General features: G+C 49.1%; 2 protein-coding genes across 2 annotated transcripts in view; one reads left to right on the top strand and one right to left on the bottom strand.

Moving 5' to 3' along the window:
• The window catches only part of EXOC3L1 (exocyst complex component 3-like 1), a 21179-nt gene extending 5754 nt beyond the window's left edge, over positions 1 to 15425 (top strand). Inside the window, 8 exon segments of the mRNA XM_015421229.1 lie at positions 1 to 3; positions 5 to 96; positions 4023 to 4762; positions 5627 to 5784; positions 6809 to 6956; positions 10452 to 10534; positions 12042 to 12124; positions 14926 to 15425. The exon segment at positions 1 to 3 is cut by the window's left edge and continues 122 nt beyond it. Coding sequence (XP_015276715.1) covers positions 1 to 3; positions 5 to 96; positions 4023 to 4762; positions 5627 to 5784; positions 6809 to 6956; positions 10452 to 10534; positions 12042 to 12124; positions 14926 to 14954 — 1336 coding nt within the window. The 3' untranslated portion in view covers positions 14955 to 15425.
• Positions 15426 to 19366: 3941 nt separating this feature from the next.
• On the bottom strand, positions 19367 to 25961 carry LOC107118850 (unconventional myosin-VIIa-like; the record flags this gene model as incomplete). The annotated part of the gene is made up of 4 exons (XM_015421230.1): positions 19367 to 19908; positions 21881 to 22000; positions 23693 to 23776; positions 25845 to 25961. Coding segments are annotated over 4 exons (411 nt in total), but the record flags the coding sequence as incomplete, so codon positions are not given.
• Between the last annotated feature and the right edge of the window lie 977 nt (positions 25962 to 26938).

A 26938-nucleotide genomic window follows, 5' to 3' on the forward strand; every position in this document is an offset into this window, starting at 1 on the left:
CAGACTCCTTTCAGAAGCTGCAGCTGCTACGGGAAGTGGCGCTGGAACATGCCCAGCTAGGTTCGGTCGCCCGTGCACTGCCACGGCTTTTCTCAGGTGAGGCGTTCTTGGCAAGATCTCCCCCAGCCTCGCTGCTCAGAGAGGGGGGGTTCTGGAGACCTTTTCTTTTTCACCACTGTAAGATGGCTGTTAAGCCCCTGGACTGCAGGTATACCTTTGCCTCCTCTGGGTTGTGAAGTCTTAGCAAGAGTCAGCGTGGTGTATCGGTTAGAGCAGCAGACTGAAATCTGCAAGACCCAGGCTCAAATCACCACTGGAAGCTCGTTGGGTGACCCTGGGCCAGTCACGGTTCTCTCAGAGCTCTCTCAGCCCCACCTACCTCACAGGGTGTCTGTTGTAGGGAGAGGAAGGGGAGGTGATTGTAAGCCACTCTGAGACTCCTTTGGGTAGTGAAGGGTGGGGTAGAAAACTTCTTCTCCTCCTCTTCCTCCTCAACTTTGGATTGAGGGCTGCTCAGAAGGCTATAAAACAAGTGGCTGAAAACAGCTGCAGCTGGCATCCTTTTATCTATTTATTTGCTTGAAATATTTGTAACCCACTTTCCCCCCAACCAATGGGACTCGAAGCAGCTTGCATCAAACTTTAAAAAAACAAACACAATTGCACATCAACAGAAACAGAAGCAAAAGAAAGCAAAACACATCTTTTATTCATGGACCACCAAAAAGCAAAAGAAAGCAAAACACATCTTTTATTCATGGACCACCAAAAAGCAAAAGAAAGCAAAACATATCTTTTATTTATGGACCACCAAAAGCTGGTTGGAATCTTAGTGTTATTTGATGGATCGATTGAGTACTCTACAAAGATGCGAAAAATGACGGACGTTCTTTTTTTTTTATGTCAAAACTTTTATGTTGGATATATCAACACATTCAACATTACATTACATTTCTTTTATCACATATCCATTTCTCTTATCTCCTCCCCCCCCTTTGTGGCTTCCCGCAATGCTCCTCCCCCTTTCCCATTTATAATTCTATTTTTCTTTTCCCATTTTCATCTTAAACTTCAAGGTAACAATATCTTAATCTAAACATTCCAAACCTTTATATGTTTCTGCCCTTAATAATTATCAAAACAAAGTAAATTATGTTTTATATCCCAGTTTTTTTCCAGATATTCTTTAAAGTCTTTCCATTCTTCAAAAAATTCTTGATCTTCTTTGTCATTAAGTTTCTTCGTTAATTTGTCCATTTCAGCCATGAATAACACTTTCTGTATCCATTCCCATTTTTCTGGTATTCTGTCCTGCTTCCAAGATTGTGCATAAGTCATTCTGGCAAAAAATGATGGACGTTCTTATAAACTTATCATTCATATGTTAAGAATATTAGGTTGTTTTCTTCATTTTAAGCAAGTGGTTATGCAACATGGAATTACTGCAATGAAAGTAACTAACTTTCCAAGGAGAAAATGGCTGCTTGGTTCATCTCCTTGATTCATTGTGCGGAACAGTGGTCAGACTAGGACAGTGGTGGCAAACCTATGGCACGGGTGCCAGAGGTGGCACTCAGAGCTCTCTCTGTGGGCACGTGTGCCGTCACCCCAGCCAGGCCCAGACCATCATTAAAGTGTCGAATTCTCTGCCAAATAATTTTAAGTAACTGAAAGCATTTGGGATTGCTTTCCTTACTTTGTTTGGATTATCTTAAGTTAATGTATGGGGTTTTTTTCCTAAACGAAAACCTCAGTATTCCGGTTAAATTGCCATGTTGGCACTTTGCGATAAATAAGTGGGTTTTGGGTCGCAGTTTGGGCCCTCGGTCTCCAAAAGGTTCGCCATCACTAGGGTTGCCAACTCGAAAATTCCTACCGGCGGGGGAGAGTCCTGTAGGTCCGGGAGCCGGTCTGGGATGCGCGCGCCGTTTGAGGGGAAATGGCTGCCGTTTGAGGGGAAGACTCTTTGGGGAATTTCACATTACCAGTTTTCTCCCGGTTTCAAACCGGGAGTCTTCCGTTTCCAGATGAACCGGTACAGGGCTGCCGTTTCACACACGGCTTGCCCCTACCGGAAAGGAGCCGATTCACAAGCGGTTCGGCGTTTCACACACGCTTAGAGGTTCCGGTATAGCGATATATCGATATATCGCTATAAGCCGAACGTTCAAAAAAAAAAAAAGCCCGCGCGGGTGAAAAAAGGCGGGAAACAAGCGTATCGGAACCGGGAGAGGGAACGGGAGACTCCTCGGAAGCGGTTGACGGGTAAATCGCTTCCCTCCCGGTTCCTATACGGAAGAGAGGCTTCTGTGTCTGAAATGCCATTTAGATCCCGGTAGGGAACCGATTCCTAACCGGGTTCTGTCTGAAATGACAGACCACAACCCGGTTGAGAATCGGTTCCCTACCGGGACATAGCGCCTGTCTGAAATTCCCCTTTGTTTTCCCCTCAAATAGCGCGGCCCAACCCCAGCATCTGACGTCACTTCCTGGTGACGCGCTCGCGGGGGTGGGGTTTCCCCCGGGCCCTGATTCCGCGGGAGCGGAAATCGGGGCTCGAAACCGGGGGGAATTCCGCCCCCCGGGGGGGGTTGGTAACCCTAGCCATCACTGAACTAGGAGGTGGAAGGGCCAGAGTTGCATTCCCTCTACCAGGGCTGGGTTGCCTTGGACTAGTCACAGGCTCTCAGCTTTCACCTTCCTCAGGGTGGCTGTGTGGATATAATGGAGGAGAGGAGAATGATGTCAGCTGCTTTGGGTCCTTCTCAGGCAGAACTGTGGGGAAATATATGAAGTAAATAAACAACCTTCTAGAGCGCAAAACTGGTAGAAGGGTACTTGTTTTCTAGAACTGGACCATTTCGGTCTCCCTGTCCGTCTCTTTCTTTCGCTCTTGGAAATTTTTATTCCCTCCTCCCTTCCTAGGGTTGCCAATTCTAGCTTGGGAGATTCCTGGAGATTTGGGGGTGGAGCCTAGGGAGGACCGGTTTTGGGGAGGGGATGGATCTCAGCGGGGCATCATGCCACAGAACCCACCTTCCAAAGTTCTAATTCTCGGACAACTCCAGGCCCCACCTGAAGGTTGGGAATCACACACGTGACCAGTGTTCCCTCTAAGCTGAGTTAGTGTGAGAGCTAGCTCACAGTTTTTTAGCCTCCGGCTGACACATTTTTACCTTAGCTCAAGAGGGATGGCTCCAGAGCAAACTAATTTATGCAGTAATAATAATAATAATAATAATCTTTCCATTTATTAATCGCTCAATCCATGCAGAGCTGCCGGCTCTGAGCGATGTACAGTTACTCATGAATCAGTAGCCAAATCGCTCGCTCACAACTTTAATGCCCGTAGCTCACGAAACAGAATTTTTGCTCATAAGACTCCACAGCTTAGAGGGAGCATTGCACTGTGCACATGACCACACAGGAAGCTACCCTATCCTGAATCAGGCCATTAGTTCATCAAGGTCAGTACTGTCTACTTAGCCTGGCAGCCGCTGTCCAGATTCGTAGCTTTCTCATCACCTGCTACCTGATCCTTTTAGCTGGAGATGCTGAGGATTGAACCTGGGGCCTCCTGCCTGAAAAGAAGATGCTCTACCTCTGAGCCATAGCTCCTCCCCTTCTCCAACCCTACTCCTGCCTCCAAGATGCTCACGGTGGCTGGCCTCCAATGAAATTCCCTTCACTCTCCCATTCACATTCTCAGTTTGGTGTAGTGGTCAGGAGCACAGAGTCTAATCTGGGAGAACTGGGTTTGATTCCCCACTTCTCCACATGCAGCTGCTGGTGTGACCCTGGGTCAGTCACGGTTCTCTCAGAGCTGTTCTCTTGAGAGCAGTTCTCTCAGAGTTCTCTCAGCCCCACCTACCTCACAGGATGTCTGTTGTGGGGAGAGGAAGGGAAGGAGATTGTAAACTGCCCTGAGACTCCTTCGGGTAGTGAAGGGCAGGGTATAAATCCAATCTCTTCTTCTCCTTCTCCTCCTTCTCCTCGAACATCTTCTCCTCTTCCTCCCACAGTTCATGAACTCCTTTCTGAGAGCTTCGACCTCTTGCAGCGTCAGCGTCTCCTGGAAGCCCACGAGAGGCTCATGGAGCTGGAGAGCTTGCGGGACAGCATCCTTTTCCAGCTGCACGACCACAACCTGCTCAGCCCTTTACACCTGGCCAGCATAGAGTCCTACTTCCGGGGCCTCCAGAAACTGAACGAGGCCCTGGCCCAGCACCTGTGGCACATCGTGGCCCACGCGATGAGACTGATGTTCGAGGACCCGGCCCTCTTTGTTTCTGCCGTGCGCATTATCGAGCGAGAGGAGAGCATCGACACCACCCTGCTGCAGAGATCCCAGGCGCCTGGTTTCCTCCCACCGGGACGCCCAAAGAGCTGGCGGCAGAAGTTCTTCCAGGTTATCCGGGACACCATCGTGGCCGCCCACTTCCAGACTGTACCCGGTGAGGCCCAGGGCCGGCCCATCCCCAGGTACATGGCTTCCTTGCAGAGCGCCATCCTGGCTGAACTGTGCATTGTAAAAGACCTGATGGTCCAGTGCTGCCCGCCCCACTACAACCTCCTCTCAGCCTTTACCGACATGTATCACCAGGGCCTCACCCGCCACCTCCACCAAATCCTTGCTCAGGACCTGGACAAGCAGGAGATCTTTGCCGTCCTCCAGTGGGTGCTCCACGTCTACCCGAGGTCGGTATCAGTACTCGGGGATGCTGTGGTTGTAGCAGGGGAAAACAACAGTGTGCTGCCCCCAGTCAGCGTTAACTGTAGGTAATAGTAGTTTAGTAAGACTGCTGTATGTCTTTAAGAGTAGCCTGCCCAAAAATAGCCCTGGGTGTTCCAAAAGCGTCCCTCTGACTGGCTCATTAGGGTCATTTCCTGAGCTCAGAGGCACGAAGATAGGAATTTTTATTGTTCTTTTCTGTTTCTTTGTCTATCTATCCTTACCACAAGGAGAGGGGAAACCATCTCTTTCTCACCACGGCTATAGACTTGATCTGAGTCACAAAATGTAACTTTTCCACCCACCCATCAGTTTTTACCGTGAGTGAATTGCATGTGGAATGAAATAAAGTTGATTTAAATCTGTTCAGTAGTCGTACTTTCGCTCACACCTAGAAAGTGCTGGCCTCAGCCGAAGCTAGCGCCGGACAGGATAGGTACCATAAAACTCGACGAACAAATGAAAGTGGCATGCAGTGTAGAGGGTACCATAAAACGGGATGGACAAAGAGAGTGAAAGCAGCTTGCAGTGTAGACGGTGCTGTAAAACCCAATGATAGAAGAAAGCGAAAGTGGCATGCAGTGTAGAGGGTACCATAAAACCCAATGATCAAAGAAAGTGACAGCGGCATGCAGTATAAAGGGTACCATAAAACCCTATGGACAAAGAAAGTGAAAGCAGCATGCAGTGTAGAGGGTGCCGTAAAACCCAATGATCAAAGAAGGGGAAAGCGGCATGCGATGCAGAGGGGAATTTCTGTTTCAACGTGGGTTTGGTAAAACAACGGAGGGAAAAGCCAATGCAGAATCGCCCTGCGTCCCGAAGACGACAGCTTCTCCCCATGTGCAGCCCTGGGAATAAATATTGCACTTTTCTTTTTGTACGTCCCCACAGGTCTTGTGGCTGCAAAATATCGACCGGTCCCACGTTCAGGCAACTGCCCCAGGGTTCCAGCAAACATACGGTGACAAAGCTTCCCTTGAAGAGCTCCGAAGCAAGAAAATCGTGAAGCTCAATCTGGATTACAGAGAGATGTCTGCTGAAGACATTCGGTAGGGTTGCCTGTACTGCAGGATCTCCCTTCCAGCCCTTAAGAGCCTAAGAAGAGCCCTGCTGGGTCAGACCTGTGAGGATCTGTGTAGTCCAGCATCCCATCACACACAGTGGCCAGCCAGTTCCTCTGGAGGGCCAACGACAGGGCATGGAGGCCGAGGCCTTCCCCTGAGGAGAACCTCAGAAGAGCCTTGCTGGATCAGACCAGTGAGGGTCCATCTCGTCCAACATCCTGTCTCACACAGGGGCCAACCAGTTCCTCTGGAGGGCCAACAACAGGGCATGGAGGCCGAGGCCTTCCCCTGGTAAGAACCTGAGAAGAGCCCTCCTGGATCAGACCAGTGAGGGTCCATCTAGTCCAGCATCCTGTCTCACACAGGGGCCAACCAGTTCCTCTGGAGGGCCAACTGCAGGGCATAGAGCCTTTCCCTGATGTTGCCTCCTGGCTCTGGGATTCAGAGGATTAGTGATGGCGAAGACCTTCTGCCTGAGACCCTGGAGAGCGGCTGTCAGTCTGAGCCAACTATACTGACCTTGATGGACTGATTCACTATCAAGAACCTTCATGGGTGCATCGTGTTGAACTTGGGGCATTTTATTTTGCAGTTCCAACTGGTAACCCTCTGTTATCCTAAAAATCATTTTAATCCTTCCATATCACTTCTGGCAAAGAGACCCAAAATAGAGAGAACCGGGGGACGGGGGCAATGCTCCCTCTAAGCAGTGGAGTCTTGTGAGCAAAAATTCTACTTTGCGAGCTCCCGGCATTAAACCTGTGAGCGAGTGATTTGGCTGCTGCATAAATCAGTTTGCTCTGGAGCCCTCCCTCCCTGAGCGGAGACAAAAATCTGTGAGCTGGAGACTAAAAAACTGTGAGCTAGCTCACACTCACTCAGCTTAGAGGGAACACTGGACGGGGGCAGGATCTTGGTTTCCGAGATGAACGGGTGGATCCCAGAAGCCGATCTCAGCTCGGCTTTTCGAGTCAACTAAGAGGAACCCTGTGCTTGCTTGCTCGTTTAGGATGTACGCCGAGAACAACATCACCACCAACTTCTACGTGGTCAGCGAACCCTGGCTCTTCTCTCTGGCCTGGTGCGCCGGTGCTCATTCTGTCACAACCAATGCGGTGCACACTTTAAGGGGCATCACGAAGCCCGTCTTCCTGATGGTAAGTGGGAGAAAAAACATCTTCTACTGTGGCCCGGGTGGCCAGAGCTCTCATTTTTTCCCAGCTAATCACAACTGACAGTGCATCTCAGGCCCGTAGCCAGGATTTTGTGGTTTGTGGAGTTAATTTTTTTTCCCTGGTGGGGCTGAAGTTCTTAGTGCAGAAGGAAAAGCCATTTAGCCAATCCGAAGCTGTGACCAGGAGAAGTCTCTAAATTGCAAGCCGTCAGCCACTTGAGAGGACAGTTCTCAGCTGCTGCTAGTTAATCACTCCTGCCAGCCTAAGCAACAATTCTGAGAACAAGCCGGCAGGTGAAGAAGAAGAAGAAGAGATTGGATTTATGCCCCGCCCTTCACTACCCAAAGGTGTCTCAGAGCGGTTTACAAACTCCTTTCCCTTCCCCTCCCCACAACAGACAGCCTGTGAGGTAAAAGAAGAAGAAGAAGAGATTGGGTTTATACCCTGCCCTTCACTACCCAAAGGTGTCTCAGAGCGGCTTACAGACTCCTTTCCCTTCTGGGTTTATACCCTGCCCTTCACTACCCAAAGGTGTCTCAGAGCAGCTTACAGACTCCTTTCCCTTCCCCTCCCCACAACAGACACCCTGTGAGGTAAAAGAAGAAGAAGAAGAGATTGGATTTATACCCCGCCCTTCACTACCCGAAGGTGTCTCAGAGCGGCTTACAAACTCCTTTCCCTTCCCCTCCCCACAATAGACACCCTGTGAGGTAAAAGAAGAAGAAGAAGAGATTGGATTTATACCCCGCCCTTCACTACCCGAAGGTGTCTCAGAGCGGCTTACAAACTCCTTTCCCTTCCCCTCCCCACAATAGACACCCTGTGAGGTAAAAGAAGAAGAAGAAGAGATTGGATTTATACCCCGCCCTTCACTACCCGAAGGTGTCTCAGAGCGGCTTACAAACTCCTTTCCCTTCCCCTCCCCACAATAGACACCCTGTGAGGTAAAAGAAGAAGAAGAAGAGATTGGGTTTATACCCCGCCCTTCACTACCCAAAGGTGTCTCAGAGCGGCTTACAAACTCCTTTCCCTTCCCCTCCCCACAACAGACAGCCTGTGAGGTAAAAGAAGAAGAAGAAGAGATTGGATTTATACCCCGCCCTTCTCTACCCAAAGGTGTCTCAGAGCGGCTTACAAACTCCTTTCCCTTCCCCTCCCCACAACAGGCACCCTGTGAGGTAAAAGAAGAAGAAGAAGAGATTGGATTTATACCCCACCCTTCACTACCCAAAGGTGTCTCAGAGCGGCTTACAAACTCCTTCCCCTCCCCCTCCCCACAACAGACACCCTGTGAGGTGGGTGGGGCTGAGAGAACTCTGACACAAACGGCTCTTTTTCAAGGACAGCTGTGCCAGAGCTTGTGACTGACCCAAGGTCACATCAGCAGGTGCAAGTGGAGGAGTGGGGAATCAAACCCGGCTCTCCCAGATTAGAGTCCGCACACTTAACCACGACACCAAACTGGGGGGGGATGACTTCTATAGTCAAGAAAGCTAACAGGAAGAAGAACTCTCTTAAAGGAGACCAGTTTCTTGACACAGTCAGAAGGGACAGGGAGGGGAACCTGCGATACTCGTGGGAAGGGGAGCTCCACATGGAGGAGGAGGAGGAGAAAGCAGCCGCAGGTGAGCTTTCTCCCCCACCTCCAGCACCAACATTGAGGCCCGCGTGGCTCCCAGCCGCCGGGCCCGCCAAGCCTTCTCCCTTCCCTCCCCCAGCGGCGGCAGCAAGGGAAGAGACAGTTGCCAGGGTGATCTCTGCGCATGTGCAGGGAATGCTCTTTTACTTTGGGGGGGATTTAAGTATCTCCCGTACACTTTTTTTCGACTTTTTAAGATTTTTCTGCACACCTGGGGACTGCTCCAAGTGTGCAGGGAAAATCTCTCTCTGCCCCCCCCAAGTGCCCCCCGATGTGCAAATTTAGATATCCGCACAGAGAGGGCGACTTGGTTATTAGATACATCGATCCCGGAGACCTCCTACTCCAACCCCCTTGCGCAGTGTGGGAATTAGTCAACTACCGCACCCCACTCTGCTTGAAGGAGCACACGCCTTTAAAAAAAAACATTTTTAAGATGATTGAAAACAGTGGGGAATTTCACATTACCAGTTTTCTCCCGGTTTCAAACCGGGAGTCTTCCGTTTCCAGATGAACTGGTACAGGGCTGCCGTTTCACACACGGCTTGCCCCTACCGGAAAGGAGCCGATTCACAAGCGGTTCGGCGTTTCACACACGCACCGCTTCGTTTTCCCGCCGTTTTCTTCCCGCGCGGGCGATCGGGTTTTTTTTAAAAAAAAGGTTCGGCTTATAGCGATATATCGATATATCGCTATACCAGAACCTCAAATGGTCGCAATAACGATCCCATTGGAATGCAACTCCTTAGAGGTTCGCTATAAGCAAGTGTCAAAAAAAAAAAAAAGCCCGCGCGACCGAAAAAAGGCGGGAAACAAGCGTATCGGAACCGGAAGAGGGAACGGGAGACTCCTCGGAAGCGGTTGACAGGTAAATCGCTTCCGGTTCCTATACGGAAGAGAGGCTTCTGTGTCTGAAATGCCACTTAGATCCCGGTAGGGAACCGATTCCTAACCGGGTTCTGTCTGAAATGACAGACCACAACCCTGTTGAGAATCGGTTCCCTACTGGGACATAGCGCCTGTCTGAAATTCCCCAGTATTTACAGGAGAAACTCTTGTGGGGCTGTGCCTGTAAGAAAGGGTGTGGAGCCAGCTCTCCCATCCGCCCGTGCGGGTTTTCCTCCGTAACCCCCAGTCCGTGGGGCCTTGCAGTCAGGATACACCAACTCTGAGCTTACCAGCTGCTTTCCTTCATACAGTTTCTATCTCCGGTACCTGGCACTGCGTTTTACAGCACACGTGGCCCGGCCCAACAAAGTGACATTTATGTCAGATCTGGCCCTCGTCACAAATGAGTTCGACACCTCTGGACTAGATAGCCTCTCTGGCCCCTTCCAACTCTATGATACTGTGGTGATCAGCCGGTCATCAGCCAGTGCAAGTTCTTCCTTGCCAGTTTGGTGTCGTGGTTAAGTGCGCGGACTCTAATCTGGGAGAACCGGGTTTGATTCCCCACTCCTCCACTAGCACCTGCTGATGTGACCTTGGGCAAGCCGTAGTTCTGATAACAGCTGTTCTTGAAAAAGACAGTTCCTGTCAGAGCTCTCTCAGCCCCACCCACCTCACAGGGTGCCTGTTGTGGGGAGGGGAAGGGAAAGGAGATCGTAAACCGCTCTGAGACTCCTTTGGGTAGTGAAGGGGGGGGGTATAAATCCAATCTCTCCTTCTTCTTTTACCTCACAGGGTGTCTGTTGTGGGGAGGGTAAGGGAAAGGCCGCTCTGAGACTCCAAGTGAAGGGCGGGGTATAAATCCAATCTCTTCTTCTTCTTCCTCTGTGTAGTTTTAAGCCTTTTTCTTGGGGAATGAGTAACCCCTTTTCTCTGCTCTTGTATTACAGACTCCTCGGGATTACCAGATCATGTGGATCCTCACAGACGTGCTCTCGGGCATTCTCATCTCCCTGGTGTTTCTTCTTCACTGGTAAGTTCCGCCATGACAGATGGCATTTGCGCCCGCTCTGGGTTACTTGCCTTTATTATTCCCAGGGCCAGATTGTCAGATTCGGAGATCTGGGTTCGAATTCCCACTCGGCCACGATGTCCAGGCGTGCCGAGTCGCTCATTCCAATACAAAGCTGCCATTTTCTCCAGGTAGATTTGGGCCAAGTAGCACTTTAGAGGCCCAACGAGATTTTCTGAGTATCAGCTCTCGAGAGTCAGAGATCTCTTCCTCTGACAAAGAGACCTTCGACTCTCGAAAGCTCATATTCCGAAAGTCTTGTAATTCTGGGAGATCGCCGGGCCGGGCTGGGCCGGGCCTCCCACCTGGAGGCCGGCAGCCCTACACTCAACAGCGTTTTCCTTAGCTGCACCAGTATGGTGGAATCAGCTCCCAAACGAAATCCGTGCTCTGCGGGATCTCCACCAATTCCGCAGAGCGGTAAAGACTGAGCTATTCCGCCAAGCGTTTAACAGCCCAGATCAAACACTCTAGCACTTTATATGGACGGCCGCCATGTGCAAACTGTAATGCTCTAATTGTAATTTTATTGTTAATAAGTTATATTGGCTGTTTTATTGTTTTTAGATGTACTGCATTAATCTTTACTGGGTTTTAATTGTTGTAAGCCGCCCTAGGCCGCTTCGGCGGGAGGGCGGGATAAAAATCTAATAAATAAATAAACAAACAAATAAATAAACCTAAGCCAGTGCTCCTTATCACCGCATAGGCCCAAGGAATAGTTTGCCACTCTGGCTGGTCTCTACCACTGAGCCACAGCCCTTTGCAAGACACTTTTTTAGCCCGCGTGGGGGAGTGGATAAGAGTGGCGGACACTGATCTGAAGTTCTGGGTTTGATTCCCCACTCCTGACCTTGGGTCAGTCACAGTTCTCTCTCAAAACTCTCTCAGCTCCACCTGCCTCACAAGGTGCCTGTCGTGGGGAGAGGAGTAGTGGAGAACCAATGTGGGACAGTGGATAAGAGCAGTGAACTCTGATCTGGAGAGCCAGGTTTGATTCCCCAATCCTTTACATGTAGCCAGCTGGGTGACCTTGGGCCAGTCCCAGTTCTCCCAGAACTCTCTCAGCCCCACCTACCTCACAGGGTGTCTGTTGTGGGGAGGGGAAGGGAAAGGAGATTGTAAACTGCTCTGAGACTCCTTTGGGTAATGAAGGCCAGGGTATAAATCCGAACTCTTCTCTTCTTCTTCCTCCACATGAAGGGTGCTGCTGGGTGACCTTGGGCCAGTCCCAGTTCTCCCAGAACTCTCTCAGCCCCACCTGCCTCACAAGGTGCCTGTTGTGGGGAAACAAAGGGAAGGTGCTTTGAGACTCCTTAGGGGTATAAAAACCAACTCTTCTTCTTTTGGAGGATTCATCTAGCTTGCTGTGTATTTATGTGTCCGAGCACATGCTCACACCTTTGTGTGTGCGCGTGGAGGGGGTCTGAGCCGGAGGGATTGTGACGGCCTATTCATTTCTTCCTAGGTGGAGAGAAAAGGGGACTTCCTGCTTGCCCGGTAACAGCACCGACAGTCTTGCGAGTGGCTCTTTCAGCACGTTTGGAACAGGTAAGTCCTTCCCTCTCTGGAGTCGGGCCCTCCTGTACTTCAGAGGCAGGTGACTTAATAAGAACGACAGCGGACCAGAGGTATTAAACCGGGGTTCTGGTTTCTCATGCTCCTGCCTGGGGGGACAACGACTTTCTCGATAGGCCTGCTTCCATTGTGCTCAGCGTTGCCAGGCTCTAGGTGGGGCCTTACATCTGCTCTCCAGACGACCGGGATCAGTTCCCCTGGAGCAAATGGCTGCTGTGGAGGGTGGACTGTATGGCATCATATCCTGCCGAGGCCCCTCCCCTTCCCAAACCCCGCCCTCTCCAGGCTCCACCCCCCAAATCTCCATGAACTTCCCAACGGAGAGTCGGTGACCCTAATTTCGCTAGTCTATGGTGTCACCTGCTCAGTGTTTCTGTCAGAAACGTCCTTATAGATCAAGGACTTTAAAAAAATTTATTAGAAATGGTTTGTGGAAAAACTCCCACCTGTGAATTTCTACCTGTATTCAACTTTACCGGTGAATTTCCACCTGTTGTTCATGGGAAATTTATTTTGAGTACTTTATATGTCTTACTATTATTACATTCATTGATTATTGGTGATAAAATTTGGGCACATGCATTTTTTGTGTGTGTGTGATTTGAAAATGGCAGAACATAAGTACATCAGAGAAGCCAATGTTGGATCAGGCCAATGGCCCATCTAGTCCAACACTCCGTGCCACACAGTGGCCAGAAATACCAGGTGCCATCAGGAGGTCCACCAGTGGGCCAGGACACTAGAAGCCCTCCCACTGTTGCCCCCCCAAGCACCAAGAATACAGAGCATCACCTGCCCCAGCCTGAGAGTTCCTATCTATGTTGTTGTTGTTCAGTCGCACAGTCGAGTCCGACTCTTCGCGACCCCATGGATCATCTCCCGCCAGGCCCTCCTGTCTTCCGCCATCCTCTGAAGTTGGCTCAATTTCATGTTCGTTGCATCGATGACACTGTCTAACCATCTCATCCTTTGCCGTCCCCGTCTTCTTTGACCTTCAATCTTTCCCAGCATCAGGGTCTTCTCCAGGGAGTGCTCCCTTCTCATTTGGTGGCCAAAGTATTTGAGCTTCAGTTTCATTATCTGGCCTTCCAGGGAACAGTCAGGGTTGATTTCTTTTAGGATTGACTGATTTGATCTTTTTGCAGTCCAAGGGACTCTCAAGAGTCTTCTCCAGCACCATAGTTCAAAAGAATCTATTCTTCGGCGCTCGGCCTTCCTTATAGTCCAACTCTTGCAGCCATACTGGGAATACCATTGCTTTGACCATGCGGACTTTTGTTGGCAGGGTGATGTCTCTACTTTTTATCATGCTGTTTAGGTTCGCCATCGCTTTCCTCCCAAGGAGCAGGCGTCTTTTAATTTCATGACTACTGTCACAGTCTGCAGTGATCTGGGATCCCAGGAACGTGAAGTCTGTCACTACTTCCACGACTTCCCCTTCTATTTGCCAAGGAGTGATGGGGCCGGATGCCATGATCTTAGTTTTTTTGATGTTGAGCTTCAAGCCCACTTTTGCGCTCTCCTCTTTTACTCTGAGCAAGAGGCTCTTTAGATCCTTTTCACTTTCAGCCATTAGAGTGGTATCATCTGCATATCTGAGGTTGTTGATCTTTTCCCCAGCAATCTTAATTCCCGCTTGTGATTCATCCAGGCCAGCATTTCGCATGATGTACTCTGCATATATATTAAATAAGCAAGGTGACAATATACATCCTTGTCGTACTCCTTTTCCTATGCTGAACCAATCAGTTGTTCCATATCCGGTTCTAACTGTCGCTTCTTGGCCCTTATACAGGTTTCTCAAGAGACATGTGAGGTGGTCTGGTACTCCCATCTCTTTAAGGCCCTGCCATAGTTTGTTGTGATCCACACAGTCAAAGGCTTTAGCATAGTCAATGAAGCAGAAGTAGATATTTTTCTGGTACTCTCTTGCTTTCTCCATAATCCAGCGAATGTTGGCAATTTGATCTCTAGTTCCTCTACCTCTTCGAAACCCAGCTTGTACTTCTGGTAGTTCTCTTGTTGCCTCCCCCCCAAGCATCAAGAATGCAGAGTATCCCTTGCTCCAGCCTGAGAGTTCCTATCTCTACCTTGTGGCTAAGAGCCACTGATGGACCTCTGCTCCATATGTTTATCCAGTTCCCTCTTGAAGCTGTCCATGCTTGTAGCCACCACTTGTGTTTGTGGTATAGAGTAGAAATGTGCATCAAGAAAAAATTGTTATAACTTCAGATCTGGGCTTTGGGTGTGTGTGTGTGATTTTTAATGTTTATTTCGGGACAAGACCTTACCGTTTCAGATTCAAACTTGTGTGGTTTTATAGTCTGGGACTGTTATTTTCAATGGGGAATGTATACGAGGTCTGGATAGCCGGACCTCAGCAGATTTCAGAAGCTAAGCAGGGTCGGCCCTGGTTGGTCCTTGGATGAGAGACCACCAAAGAAAGTCCAGGGTCACTACACAGCGGCCGGCAATGGCACACCACCTCTGAACATCTTTTTCCTTGAAAACCCTACGGGGTAGGCATAAGTTATCTGCGACTGGATGGTGCTTTCCACCACCACCAAAGACCAAATCCTTTTTATAGTTCCAGGGCCTTTAAAAAAAAAAACGGTTTTCTGTTTATTATTTCTATTGGTTGTGTTTTTGGGGTGTTTTTTTGGGCAATGTAATACTTCTAAAATTCAAGATCTTCCCTGTGCCTGAATGGTTCTCTTTTTCATGAGTGCAGTCTCACATTTTCAGCCAGGCAACCGTTGCCGTGTTTGTTTCAGATCTTAACGCTATGCCAACGGTGGCCTAAGAAGACGGTCTGGCTCAGAGATGCCCCTTTGCCTGAGGAGGAAGATTCGTAGCTTCCGAAGAGCTTCGCGGTGCTCTGTTAGAACCGAAGATGACGATATATACGGTTCGGTGACTGGAATGGATAGGAGAAGCCAGTCTGGGCCCAGATTTGGGTGAAAACTGCGGTCAATGAATCCGTCGCCTCTCTTCCCGAATTAAGAGGCACAGAGTTTCCGGTTTTTAGTGGGAACTGTGCAGGTGGAGCTATCCGAAAAGATGGATTTTATTTGGGTGTTGCCCTGTACTCCCCCATGATCCAGGGACATTGGCCTAATTGTTGGAACACAGCGCTCCAGAAAGAGACTCTTCCTCATAAAAATCCAGGTGAAGAGTGCTTTGTTCAACCAGCAGCCTCGAGTGACGTCAGGGCTCTCTTCGCCTGTGCTCTGGCTCCCTAAGAAAGAAGCAACAGTAGTGGCTTGACGGAAAGAGAGCCGCAGAAGATCCTTTTCCATGTCTCCTGTGAACTTAGCCATTTTACATTTTTTTAAAAAAAGGATGTATTTAAAGAAATTAAAAGTTTTATTTTTAAAATGTACAGAAGAATAAAATCTATCTGTGAAAAAGAGTCTGCTTGTTTTTGCGTGAGGTTATATTAGGGGTGCCGGGGGTGGGTTGGGACATCACGTTATATGCCTATGTGACGTCAGTGTGTCAACGAGCACTCTAGAAACTCTACGGTAATTCTACAGTTACTGTAAGCATTAACTCTGTGGTTACCATAGAGTTTCTAAAGTGTCATCTGATGCCACAAGCACCTTAAAGACTAACAAAATCCCACAGAACCTCTGAATCCCGGAGCCAGGAGGCAACACCAGGGGAAGGCCTCGGCCTCTATGCCCTGTTGTTGGCCATCCAGGGGAACTGGTTGGCCATTGTGTGAGACAGGAGGCTGGACTAGATGGACCACTGGTCTGATCCAGCTGGGCTCTTCTGATGTCCTTATCAGGGGAAGGCCTCGGCCTCTCTGCCCTGTTGTTGGCCATCCAGAGGAACTGGTTGGCCATTGTGTAAGACAGGATGCTGGACTAGATGGGCCATTGGTCGGTTGTAGCAGGGCTCTTCTTAGGTTCTTATCAGGGGAAGGCCTCGGCCTCTATGCTTCTGTTGTTGGCCCTCCAGAGGAACTGGTTGGCCCCTGTGTGGGACAGGATGCTGGACTAGATAGATAAGACTATGGGTCTGATCCAGCAGGGCTCTTCTTATGTTCTTCTGAAGGCCTTTGCCTCTATGCCCTGTTGTTGGGCTTACCAGAGGAACTGGTTGGTCACTGCATGAAATAAGATGCTGGACTAGATGGACCACTGGTCTGATCCAGCAGGGTTCTTCTGAGGTTCTTATGCTCTACCCAATGGGCCCCCAAAATGGCTTTCATCATTCTCCTGTCTTCCATTGTATCCTCACAACAACCCTGAGGCCAAAGATCACCCAGCAAACTTCCACTGCAGAACGAGGATTTGAACCTGGGTCTTCCAGATCCTAATCTGATACTCCATCCACTGCACCACCCTGGCGCCAAAGCAGTCCAGGATATCTGCAAAACTCTCCCCCAACATCACGTTTCAAATGAATCAATTTTCTTCTTGTGCTATAATGAAGCATAAAATAATGTTAGGCTCCTCTCATTCTTGCTCTCTTTCCCCCCCAAAAAAATCTTTTGCTTTAATTGGAATGTTTCACAATACTGAACTTTCTGTATCACATGTGCGGACACGACAGATTACAAACGGATCAAGACACACACAAAATGTAAGACATACACTCATGCCATTATTTTAAAAAAAAGATGTTTAAAACAGGAAACTCACCCACAAAGGCCAACCCCGTGTGCTATACGGCATGAGCCAGGGTGTACAGGTGGCACAGACTTGGGGGACATGAAAAACCACAATGGATGAGCGCTCTAATGGCCAATAATGGAACCTGCAAGTAGCTAGAGGGGTACTGCGGAGGCACTTGGGGTATGAGATATTCGGGAGAGGCAAGAAGGTGGTCACAGTCGGTACCCATGGTTACCAACAGCTTGGGATACCCTATTTAGTTTTTTCGAAAGTGCCGCCTCACCTGATCTGCTCTTGTGTAACTTCCAGTCATTTCGATGGCGGAAACACATCCTTCAGCTTTAGAGGGGCTACTTTGGACCATATTGCACTGCCTCCAGACTCAGAAATGTGAGGAAGACAGCGAAAAGTTGTTTTCGGCAGAATGGAAGCAACGCAGATGAAAATTCGGCTAACCTTCCAAAACTTTGAATGGCAAAAAAAATAAAAGCGTTTTCAAATTATCCCTTTTAAACTGGCCTGTAAGGGGTATCTGTAAAGTCAAATAAATCCTCAGTTTTTGTGAATTTAAGGTGAAAATGTAAAGAAGAGGAGATTGGATTTATACCCCAGTGGCTTACAAACTCCTTTCCCTTCCCCTCCCCACCACAGACACCCTATGAGGTAAAAGAAGAAGAGATTGGATTTATACCCTGCCCTTCACTACCCGAAGGAGTCTCAGAGCGGCTCACAAACTCCTTTCCCTTCCCCTCCCCACAACAGGCACCCTGTGAGGTAAAAGAAGAGGAGATTGGATTTCTACCCCGGCCTTCACTACCCAAGGGAGTCTCAGAGCGGCTTACAAACTCCTTTCCCTTCCCCTCCCCACAACAGACACCTGTGAGGTAAAAGAAGAAGAAGAAGAGATTGGATTTACACCCCGCCCTTCACTACCCAAGGGAGTCTCAGAGCGGCTTACAAACTCATTTCTCTTCCCCTCCCCACAACAGACACCCTGTGAGGTAAAAGAAGAAGAAGAGATTGGATTTATACCCCGCCCTTCACTGCCCAAAGGTGTCTCAGAGCAGCTTACAAACTCCTTTCCCTTCCCCTCCCCACAACAGACACCCTGTGAGGTAGGTGGGGCTAAGAGAGCTCTTTCGAGAACTGCTCATGAGAGCTCTGAAAGAACTTATGACTGACCCAAGGTCACACCAGCAGCTGCATGTGAAGGAGTGGGGAGTAAAGCATTATGTGTGAATTATGTGCCATCAAGTTGCTTCTGATTTATGTTGAAGTCATGAAGTCGTGACCTGCAAAATGTTCTCTCCTGAACAGCCTTGCTCAGGTCTTGAGAACTGAAGGCCCTCGTGGCTTCCTCGACTGAGTCAATCTATCTCATGTTCGGTCTTCCTCTTTTCCTATTGCCTTCAACTTTTCCTAGCGTTTTTGTCTTTTTCCACGCGTAAGCATATTACCACATTTTTATACCTTTCCTCTCCCCACTAATAGTATCCAGAGCTGGAAATCTAAAGTTGAAAAATTTACTCAAAAAGTTCCCATTCCCCTCAAGCTTATTTCATGGGGTGGGGTCACTACAGACAAGGGAAGTTCTGCTTTAATCCCTTCGATTTAATTCCAAGTTCTAGTCCCTTCAATGATCCAGGGGTCATTTCCTGCAGGAGTGCACAGGAGCGGAGCTCCGACAGTAAAGAGCCCAGGGGGCGGGCACATGCAACAAGCCCCACCCCCTGCTCCCAGCAGCCCTCAGTCAGAGCAAGAAGCACCCAGGTAAGTTACAGAGGCTCCCCCCCTGCCCCCCTGGCCCAAAACAGTCCAGTTGCACTTTTAAGACCAAGTTTTATTCAGGTACAAGCTCTCCCTCCTCTGTGAGGACAGATCTGCATGGTTCCCCCCCCCACCCAATAGCTAGCAATCCAAAACAGCCCAGTGGAGCTTGAGTGATGGGTGTTGCCTTCTGACACACTTCCGGTGATGTCAGGGGGTGTGGCATATGCAAATATGTTATGCTAATGAGCTCCTGCACCTCTTTTTCTATGAAATGACCCCTGCTTCAATCTAATTCTATTGTCCAGTAAGGTTTTATGGGTTGACCGGTACAGATTATACCTGAATCTGCTGGAATGACTAACTTTCCCCCACAGGTATAGCTTTCTCTTTCCAGCCAACCCAACACAGGGAAACCCCAGACAAAAATAAACATGGCTGCTCAGAAATGAGTTCCCTGCCCCGATCTTACTGCTTGGATTTACCCAAGAAGAGGGCAGAGGCCGACAGAAATCTTCCCCCATCCATCCTCGTCAATCTCATCCAGTCAGAAAAGCCGCCTCCCTCACAGTAAATAAATAAAAAGAGCAAAAAGAAATCACGTTAAAACCAAACCTCCTTAAATACATTATTGCACAGTTATGCTGCCCTCCTAACGTTATGTCTTGTTCGGTAGGAGCCTTATCGCTCTCCCTCTCTTGTTTTGAAAAATTTGCTTCTTTTCCCTCACCTTTACGTCACTTTATTTTTCCACAAGCAAAACAAAACAAAACAACTTTAATTTTTCCTTCTCTCGAGAAAGTTCATCTCTCAGCCCTGGGTGATTTTTTTTGTGTGTAGGGGGATTTTTGTTTCTAACAGAAAGACGGGTCCGCAATCCCCTCGGCTGTTCTTCCGAGCAAGAAGCGGGCAGTCGTTTCCCACAGGTCTTTGCAATTTCCCGCCATTTTGGTTAAATGTCAACACTGCAGTTTTGCAGCTCCTCAGTCTGAGAGGAGGGTAAAAAGAAGTATCGAGGTTTAAAAATCCAGAGCGAGAGAGGAAAAGGTGGCAGCAAGGGGTACCCATGGAAGGCTGTCCTCAGAGATAGTCATCCTCACTCGAAGGGGAGGTTAGCCCGGAGTCTTCAGGATCCGAGTCTGACAGGCTTTCTGAAGGAGTCCGGCTCATCTTCCACACATGGGTGGAAAACGTCTTTCCCCAGCTACAGGGGTGACCCACAGCCCCGAGCTGACAGAGTAGAGCCAGAGTGGCCGGCCAGTGGCTTCTCTCAGTTCACTTGCTGCCTTTTGTGCTCCTGTGTTTGCTCATCGCCGTCAGCATCTGGCTGATATAGGAGGTCAGGAGGTCGTCCATCTTGTAGCCCTGACAGAAAAACGGAGAAGGGGGGGTGACGGGTTTGCTTAGGCTGAATAGTTCTCCTCAAGGCACCCACCAATCCACAATGAAAAATACATTTCAGGAAAAATACATTTTGAGAGTCAAAGCTTGGTATCTGACGAAGGGCTTTTCTGCATCCTCATTTCCCTCACTTGTAAGTTCCTGTTTCGTCAGGGTCTTTTTCCTGTTCTCCACGTGTTTTGCTCCCCCTAGTGGTCACTTTGATATTACACTGGTTTATGTCCAGCATAGAAACCTGCAGTTTAAATCTGCAGGGAGATATGCCGGACGTAAACAGGTGTAATATCGAATTGACCACTAGAGGGAGCAAAACGTGTGTTGAACAGAACCTCTGCCCCCTGAAGAAATTAGACCTTACAAGTGAGGAAAATGAGAAGAAGAGAAGGAGGAGGAGGAGGAGGAGATTGGATTTATACTCCGCCCTTCACTCAGAGTGGTTTACAAACTCCTTTCCCTTCCCCTCCCCACAACAGACACCCTGTGAGGTAGGTGGGGCTGAGAGAGCTCTTTCCGAAACTGCTCTTTTTCAAGAACAGCTCTTATCAGAACTACGGCTTGCCCAAGGTCATCCAGCCAGGTGCAAGTGGAGGAGTGGGGAATCAAACCTGGTTCTCCCAGATTAGAGTCCGCGCACTCAACCACGACACCAAAAGACTGAAGGGAGCTTCGACTCTCCAAAGCTCATGCCCCGAAAATCTTGTTGGTCTCTAAGGTGCTACTGGACTTGAATAAAACAAACAAAAATAAGAAATCATTGACAAAGTCATAAAGCAGCCATCAGATATCCTAAAACAACCATCACGTCACTCAAGAAAATCACAACACTTAACACCATCAATTGTTCTGCAGCAGAAACAACTCCCACTTGCTCCAGAAGGCTTGTAGTTAATCCCACCCATTTCACGGGGGAGAGAGTTACACATCTTGGGGGCTGTATTTGTAAAGGCCCTGCTGTGTGCCCCCACCGACCTAAGGTAAAGGTTTCCCTTGCTCGAAAGCCAGTCGAATCCGACTCTAGGGTTGCGGTGCTCATCTCCGTTTCCAAGCTGAAGAGCCAGCGCTGTCCAAAGACGTTTCTGTGGTCGTGTGGCCGGCATGACTAGATGCCAAGGCGCACAGAACGCTGTTAACCTTCCCACCAAAGCGGTACCTGTTTATCTACTTGCTATTTCTTGCTTTCGAATTGCTAGGTGGGCAGTAGCGGTCTCGAACTGCTGAAGTACCGACCTTCCGGTCTGCAGTTCAGCATCTTAACCACTTGAGCTACCGCTCATATAAAACAGATTCCCGGAGGAAGGCTTCACCCATTCTCAAATGTCATGCAGACTGATATGGGAGGGGTGTCCTTCAGGTACTTTGGATTCAAGCCATTTAGGTGATTTAAATGCAAATAGCAGCCCTCCTCCTCCCAACCCAAAATGTCTTCCGTGCCATACAGTACTCTCAGCAGCTAAGGTGTTTATTCTCCTATCAAGTTTGTGAGGTCAGGAAGGCTCAAGGGTGAGAGTTCAGAGTGAAAGAAGACTCAGGAACAGCCTAGGCTCGACAGCTCCAAATTGGGAAATTCTTGGAGGTTTTAGGGGTGGATCCTGGGGAGGGTGGAGTTTGGGGAGGGGAGGGGCCTCAGCAAAGTATCATACCACAGAGTCCACCCTCCAAAGCAGCCATTTCCCCCAGTGGAACTGATCTCTGTGATCTGGACAATTCTCTTGAAGCTGGCAACCCATTCATACAAATACTAATACATGCCTTTAATACTTGAGATGGATGGACTACAGGCTTGGGGGATCTAAATTTTCTTTGTCTGGAAGCGTACAAGCCCTTCCCATCCTCTGTGAACCATACTATTCTGAAAGCCTGGGCCTTCCACCGCAGTACCTCCTCGCCACTGTTTTCCTTTAGAAGCCAGCATCTTGGAACACTTCCCCTTCCTTACCAGAGACGTCTCGCAAAGCAGCTTGCTTCCCCGCACCAGGTTGCCGATGGTGATGTGGAAGTAGGTGTTGCCGCTGCTCCAGTTGGAGATCTTTGTGAAGGGGTGAGTGATGAGGATATCCTAGGAGTAGAAAGCCAGTTTGGTGTAATGGCTAAGAGAGGCGGACTCTAATCTGGAGAACTGGGTTCGATTCCCCACTTGAAGCTAGCTGGGTGACCTTAGGCAACTCACAGCACTCACAGCCCACAAATAAGCACAGCTCGCCACCTAGTGGTGCCAGAAAAGAGCTACGGCTTCGGCAGCCAAACAATCCCTTCCAAGATCTTCTAGCTATTACACACAATGCCATATGATATTAATTAATTCCCGGGGGCACTCAAGGTGGTCAGATTTCCATCTTGGAAAGCACGCTGCCCCTTCCTTCTGGACCCACTGTCCTATCAAACCCATGGAAAGAAATGTAGGTGGTTCCAGAAACTCCATGGAAACAACAGACCCACCTCACGAGGTAAAAGATAAAATGGGATAAGCCCAGTGTCACGATCTGGGCTGTGCAAGCGAAGGCCTAGCAGGCCCAGGGAGCCTGACTAGCAGTGGGAGGAGCCCGGCCTACAACTCCCAGAAGCCCCTGAGAGGTTGTTGTGTAGTGGGTTTGACACATCGAATGATCAGGAAACAGAGTGATATTCAGCACATGTTTACTAGTACACAACATAACAACAACAATACTGGCCGGAGGCCAACTAAATACAGTCTCTGTGGACCACCCCCAGGTTCCATTGGTGGGTTTAAACTTCCCGCCAAGGTTCCCATTGGTGACCACTAGAGGTTTCAGGATCCTAGTCCCTATTGTTCCTAGAGTAAAATATGCTGCCACCTAGTGGCAGTCAGCAGACATAACAGAGGTTTTGGCACCAAATGTAACCAATGACAGAGAAAGGGGACTTATAACAAAAGAGCAGATACAGAAGAAGAGCTGTTCTTTCTTCCAAGAGAGCAGGGCCAGAGGGAAGGCTGCTGCTGGGAGAGACCCTCGCCCCGAGAGGAAGGGTGAGCAGACTGAGGCCCAACTGAGACAGTGGACGAGGGACTGTGAGTCTAGTCGCGTTAGGGCATTTGGTTCCTTTTCTCTTCACCCACTTATCATTATTATTCCTGCACCTTGTTTGTTTCCCATATTGGGCTGACCTCCTGTAAAAATAAACCTTTTACTTGTTGTTGACTCTGCCTGGTTCCCCATGCCTATTATTTGGCCAAATAAGGGAGGTCTGAAGGTCTCGGGAGGGTGCTCTGGGCCTTCTCAAGGGATCCTAAGACCAGAGTGGTGGCAGCGTCAGGAGACACCCCGCCTGAGCCGTGACACCCGGGATGAACCATATGAATGTGTATTATGAGCTGTTATTGTATGGAGCCAGGCCATTTTGACCACCACGAATGGACAGTCGAATGAAAGTACAGAAGAGGGAAATCAAGATGATTAGAGGGTTGGAGCAGCTTCCCCGTGAAGAAAGGCTGAAGAGCCTGGGAGTTTTCAGTCTAGAAAAGAGACGACTAAGGGTGTGTGGGGGGGGACGACATGAGAGAGGTTTAGAAAATGAAACACGGGGTGGAGAGAGTGGACAAAGCAAAATTTTTCTCCCTCTCCCCAAAGACTAGAACTCGAGGGCATCCAATGGATCTGATGGGCAGCAGATTCAGGGCAGACAAAAGGAAATACATTGAGCTAGGGCTGGGCAGCATCCTGCCAAGACCCACAGGATATTTATCCTTTAGCCTCCCATAGAGAACCTGCTCCCAGAGCCTGGGGCTTACCTTGCTTTTGCGGTCGATGAGGCTGACACCGTGTTTATTGATGGCGATCAGGAGGAGCTCTGGGTAATTCGGATCAGTTGTTTGCTGTTGGAAATAAGAACGTCAGAAGAGCCGTGCTGGATCAGACCAGCGGTCCATCTAGTCCAGCATCCTGTCTCACACAGGGGCCAACCAGTTCCTCTGGAGGGCCAACAACAGGGCAGAGAGGCCGAGGCCTTCCCCTGATAAGAACCTAAGAAGAGCCCTGCTGGATCAGACCAGTGAGGGTCCATCTAGTCCAGCCTCCTGTGTCTCACAGTGGCCAACCAGTTCCTCTGGAGGGCCAGCAACAGGGCAGAGGGGCCGAGGCTTTCCCCTGATAAGACCCTCGGAAGAGCCCTGCTGGATCAGACCAGTGAGGGTCCATCTAGTCCAGCCTCCTGTCTCACACAGGGGCCAACCAGTTCCTCTGGAGGGCCAACAACAGGGCAGAGGGGCCGAGGCCTTCCCCTGATAAGGACATCAGAAGAGCCCAGCTGGATTAGACCAGTGAGGGTCCATCTAGTCCAGCCTCCTGCCTCACACAGGAGCCAGTCAGTTCCTCTGGAGGGCCAACAACAGGGCAGAGAGGCCGAGGTCTTTCCCATCACCTCCTGTCTGGTCCTTTTTAACTGGAGATGACAGAGATCGAACCTGGGACCTTCTGCATGCCAAGCAGAGGCTCTTCCACTGAGCCACATTCCACTGAGTTTTTAAGGTTCTACTTGTAGGACAAGAGAAAAAGAATGTTATTTCTGAATGTGATTTCTGACACTCTCTCCTTGATGTATATTGACAGCCTGTCACTGTGCCTTCAAAAGTTTAATCATAACAGATTCAGATTTTGGTATGTAACCTAGAATCTTTTGATTAGAGAAACTTATAGCAGAACATATATTTTATATCTGAATATCTGTGTATAAGAAGCCTCTGTAGAAGGAATTAGGATGCAGTAAGAATGGAATGCTATTTAGAAGTTGCAAGGCCGCCGAGAGCAAAGTTTAATGTGATTCACAGCCCTTATCAGCTAGCTCTCCACATGCGAGCGCAGGAAGGACCCAGTTTTCTCTAATGTTCCCAGTGTTCTGAAAACAAGGTAAACAAGTAATTACTGACACCACTGAGAGATGCACTGAGTCAAATTATGCTTGTATGATGTTAACTGCTTGGTACCAATTAGAAACTCTTTAATGTGTAAACTATATGTGATGTCATTTGGGGTATAAGACCTTCTGCCCTTCCTGGTTATGGCAGAATACAGCTCTGGAATTGCTAAGTGGTTAAGACGCTGAACTGCAGGCTGTGGACGGTTGGTAGTTCAGCAGTTCGAGACCCAGGTGCCGCATGACGAAGTGAGCTCTCGTCTCTCGTTCCAGCTCCTGCCAACCTAGCAGTTCGAAAGCAAGAAATTGCAAGTAGATAAATAGGTACCACTTCGGTGGGAAGGTAACAGCGTTCCGTGCGCCTTGGTGTTTAGTCATGCCGGCCACATGACCACGGAAACGTCTTCGGACAGCGCTGGCTCTTCGGCTTTGAAACGGAGATGAGCACCGCAACCCTAGAGTCGGACTCGACTGGCTTTCGAGCAAGGGAACCTTTAACTTTACCTTTTTAAGGTACTCTGCTCTGTATTCCCTGTTTTCAATGCATTAAACAGATATTCATCATTGAACTCCGACTATGTGTTTCCAATTCAGCACGGGAGCACGCAGGCACAGGTCTGTGTATCATACTGGACTCTTGCTCTTTTCTACGACACCATGTTAAATTCACCGTTTCCTATCATAAATGGAACGATTTTGCTGGGACTCGTCACACATTTCTGCAATTAACTCCCACCCAAATTCCCTGGAACCCACAGGTAAGTCACAGAATAAAGACCCCCGTCATGTTCACCTTCACTTTCAATGCATTAAACAGATATTCATCATTGCACTCCGACTATGTGTTTCCAATTCGGCACGGGAGCACGCAGGCACAGATCCGTGTATCATACTGTTGCTCTTTTCTACGTTTCCTATCATAAGTGGAACGATTTTGCTGGGACTCATCACACATTCCTGCAATTAACTCCCACCCAAATTCCCTGGAACCCACAGGTAAGTCACAGAATAAAGACCCCCGTCATGTTCACCTTCACTTCGAAGAAAGCTGATCCAAAGGTAGGCCACTTGTATACAATCTTTAGGAAGGCAAGCTTGGCTTCTTCTCTCGTTTTGCCCGCGTGCTTGTTGAAATAGGCAACTATGGACTGCAAAGAAGAAGAAGAAGAAATGGACTCCGTGGCTCCGTTCAGCCATCACAAACAAACTGGTCTTTGTGTGTGCTCCGGAATCCCCAGAGCACAATCAAGGGCTTTCCGACTTTGGGAGGCTTCACCCACACCCCAATTTGCCACAATGTTTGAACACTAGCACCTGGGCAAATTGGAGCTATTCTCTCCTCAAGGAATCTGGGACTCTTTATCAGGACTGAACTACGAATCAGCAAGTGTGGCTGGTCCAGTCTCACAGTGGCTCCGTTCAGACACGACGTGGAACCGACATTCAATTAAAGCCGCTCCCTGTCCTTCAAGCCAAGATCTGAAGTTGACTCATTAACCACAGTTCGTCATAGCTGCTGTTTCGCGTCATGAACCCAACATATCCTGGCTGAATCAGGGGCGGATGAAGGCTCACTGGTGCCCTAAACACTGACCAATCTTGGTCCACACTTTCCACACTGACCCCCAGTCCATTTTAGTTGTTGACCTGTCTGACCAGATATACAATGCAGGTTGCAGCAATACAAAAACGCCTTCATAGGATAACACAATATACTGTACAAACTAAGCTTTTCACCCTTTCCCCCAACTTTGTGGTGCCCCCTTTGGCCCTGGTGCCCTAAGCACGTGCCTAGTCTGCTTCATGGTTAATCCGCCCCGGGCTGAATCATAGAATCACAGCGATGGAAGGGGCCCTAGAGGCCATCTAGTCCAACCCCCTGCTCAATGCAGGACCAGCCTAGAGCCTCCCTGACGAGTGTTTGTCCAGTTGCTGCTTAAAGACGGCCAGTACCAAAGGGGAGCTCGCCACCTCCCGAGGCAGCTGGTTCCACTGCTGCACAACTCCGACGGTCAGGAACTTTTTCCTAAGATCCACACCAAATTTGGTGGTGGAAAGCGCTGTCGAGTTGCAGCCAACGTGTGGGTGGCTTGGCATTGCCGGCCTCTGTGTAGTGACCCTGGAC

This window comes from Gekko japonicus, unplaced genomic scaffold (assembly GCF_001447785.1).
Source record: "Gekko japonicus isolate JY-2015 unplaced genomic scaffold, Gekko_japonicus_V1.1 scaffold351, whole genome shotgun sequence".
NCBI lineage: Eukaryota > Metazoa > Chordata > Lepidosauria > Squamata > Gekkonidae > Gekko > Gekko japonicus.